Source organism: Charadrius vociferus, unplaced genomic scaffold (assembly GCF_000708025.1).
Source record: "Charadrius vociferus isolate BGI_N301 unplaced genomic scaffold, ASM70802v2 scaffold126, whole genome shotgun sequence".
NCBI classification, from domain to species: domain Eukaryota; kingdom Metazoa; phylum Chordata; class Aves; order Charadriiformes; family Charadriidae; genus Charadrius; species Charadrius vociferus.
The window spans coordinates 2,903,998-2,905,507 of NW_009648894.1; the positions used below are offsets into that span (position 1 = coordinate 2,903,998).

A 1,510-nucleotide genomic window follows, 5' to 3' on the forward strand; every position below is an offset into this window, starting at 1 on the left:
AAAGAAACAGTGACATATTCATATACAAAGTGTCATCAGATACACAAATAAGCAACTCCTACTAAAGACTTTTTTCCCCTCCTCACATCTGTCAAACTGAGTCATCTCAGTTGCACCTTAAAAATCAAAGGTATCATTTGTTTCATCCTAAAGATCTTACTGAAATTAAGTAGGCTTTATTTAGTCATCAAAAGTATATTTTTAAAGGTAGAGCTAATTACAACAGTCTTGTGGTTTCATTCTGTGAAGGTTCAAAAGGCTAAAACTCAAAACCAAAAATGAATTCTTTTCATTAAATTATACCTACATATGACTTGCATTGAGAACTGATCAGAAATTTTTCCTACTGCTTTTGCAAAGACTATTTATAAAGTCTTACATAAAGTGCAAAACAGACTTACACTCTTGGGAGGAAAATATAAGTATTATGTTAAAATTACTTTTAATACACAGGTAAATACTAAATCTCAGTTACCCAAGTTACTTCTGAAAAAGGGTACTTGTTTTTAATCTAACTACATCAGGAAAAACGTAATTCAATGTTCAACTTAGTAATTTCAAAGGTGTACCACTGTTCTTACTAAAACGACACCATCATAAAAAATTCTGATTCTATTTTCCCTAAAACTTTTATTGCCACACATTGCACTTACTTGCCTAAACTGTGTTTCTGCATTTTCATCTTTATTCTTGTCTGGGTGTAAAATTAGTGAAAGCTTTCGATATGCTTTCCGAATGTCTGCAGACGAAGCATCCTGAAAAAGGAATACAAAGCAAACCGTCAGAAACTAATTCCCAGAACTTTGTTAAGAGGTGGAGACAGCCAACCAAGTGCAGGAACTAAGGCAACGTAATTTGAGACGTCTAGCAACCAAACCATGCAACCTCCCCAACCTAAATGACCAAACAGTCATTCGGTCCAATTCATCTTTCATCTTAACTTCCTTCATTACCATACATCCGTATTTGCCAAAACCCTTCCTTGCTTAAAAACTAACCTGGGCGCCTTCTGCACCATTTATAAGTTCAACTAAAAACTGAAAATTATTGCTTATCTTCAAGACAGACATCATTTCAGGAAATTATCATGCTCAATTTCCCAAACTCAGGACCTGCTATGAACTCTTTCCTTATTAATATTTACACGCAATTCACCACTAATAGGATTTCCATTCAACTTCAGCTTCATCGTGTCTAAAGAATTGGATTTTACTGAAGTAGCTTCAAACTGCAGTCTTGAAGCTACACCATAGCACTGAGATCATTCTATATCTTCATCGTTATAAGAATTGCACACATTTTGGGAGGAAAAATAAAACTCAGACCATAAAATGCATCAATGATATACCAACTTAGCTGCACAATGCACAAATGTCTGAATTAATGACTGCTATTTAGCACATGCTATAAAGATACTCAGAAACAGGAGATTGAGAGTTGTATTATACAGTATATAGGTGTTACACTTACCAGAATATCCTTCAGAAACAGAAGATTGAGAGTTGTATTA

At 34.2% G+C, this 1,510-nt stretch overlaps 1 protein-coding gene across 1 annotated transcript in view; it reads right to left on the bottom strand.

The window, feature by feature from the left end:
* DNAJC1 (DnaJ (Hsp40) homolog, subfamily C, member 1) overlaps positions 1-1,189 on the bottom strand; it is a 70,046-nt gene extending 68,857 nt beyond the window's left edge. Inside the window, exons 1-3 of the mRNA XM_009887151.1 lie at positions 1,145-1,189; positions 999-1,055; positions 654-788 (exon numbers count right to left, since the gene is read on the bottom strand). Of these exons, the coding sequence (XP_009885453.1) occupies positions 654-788; positions 999-1,055; positions 1,145-1,189 (237 nt within the window). The remainder of the gene's footprint in view (positions 1-653; positions 789-998; positions 1,056-1,144) is intronic.
* Positions 1,190-1,510: the final 321 nt, after the last annotated feature.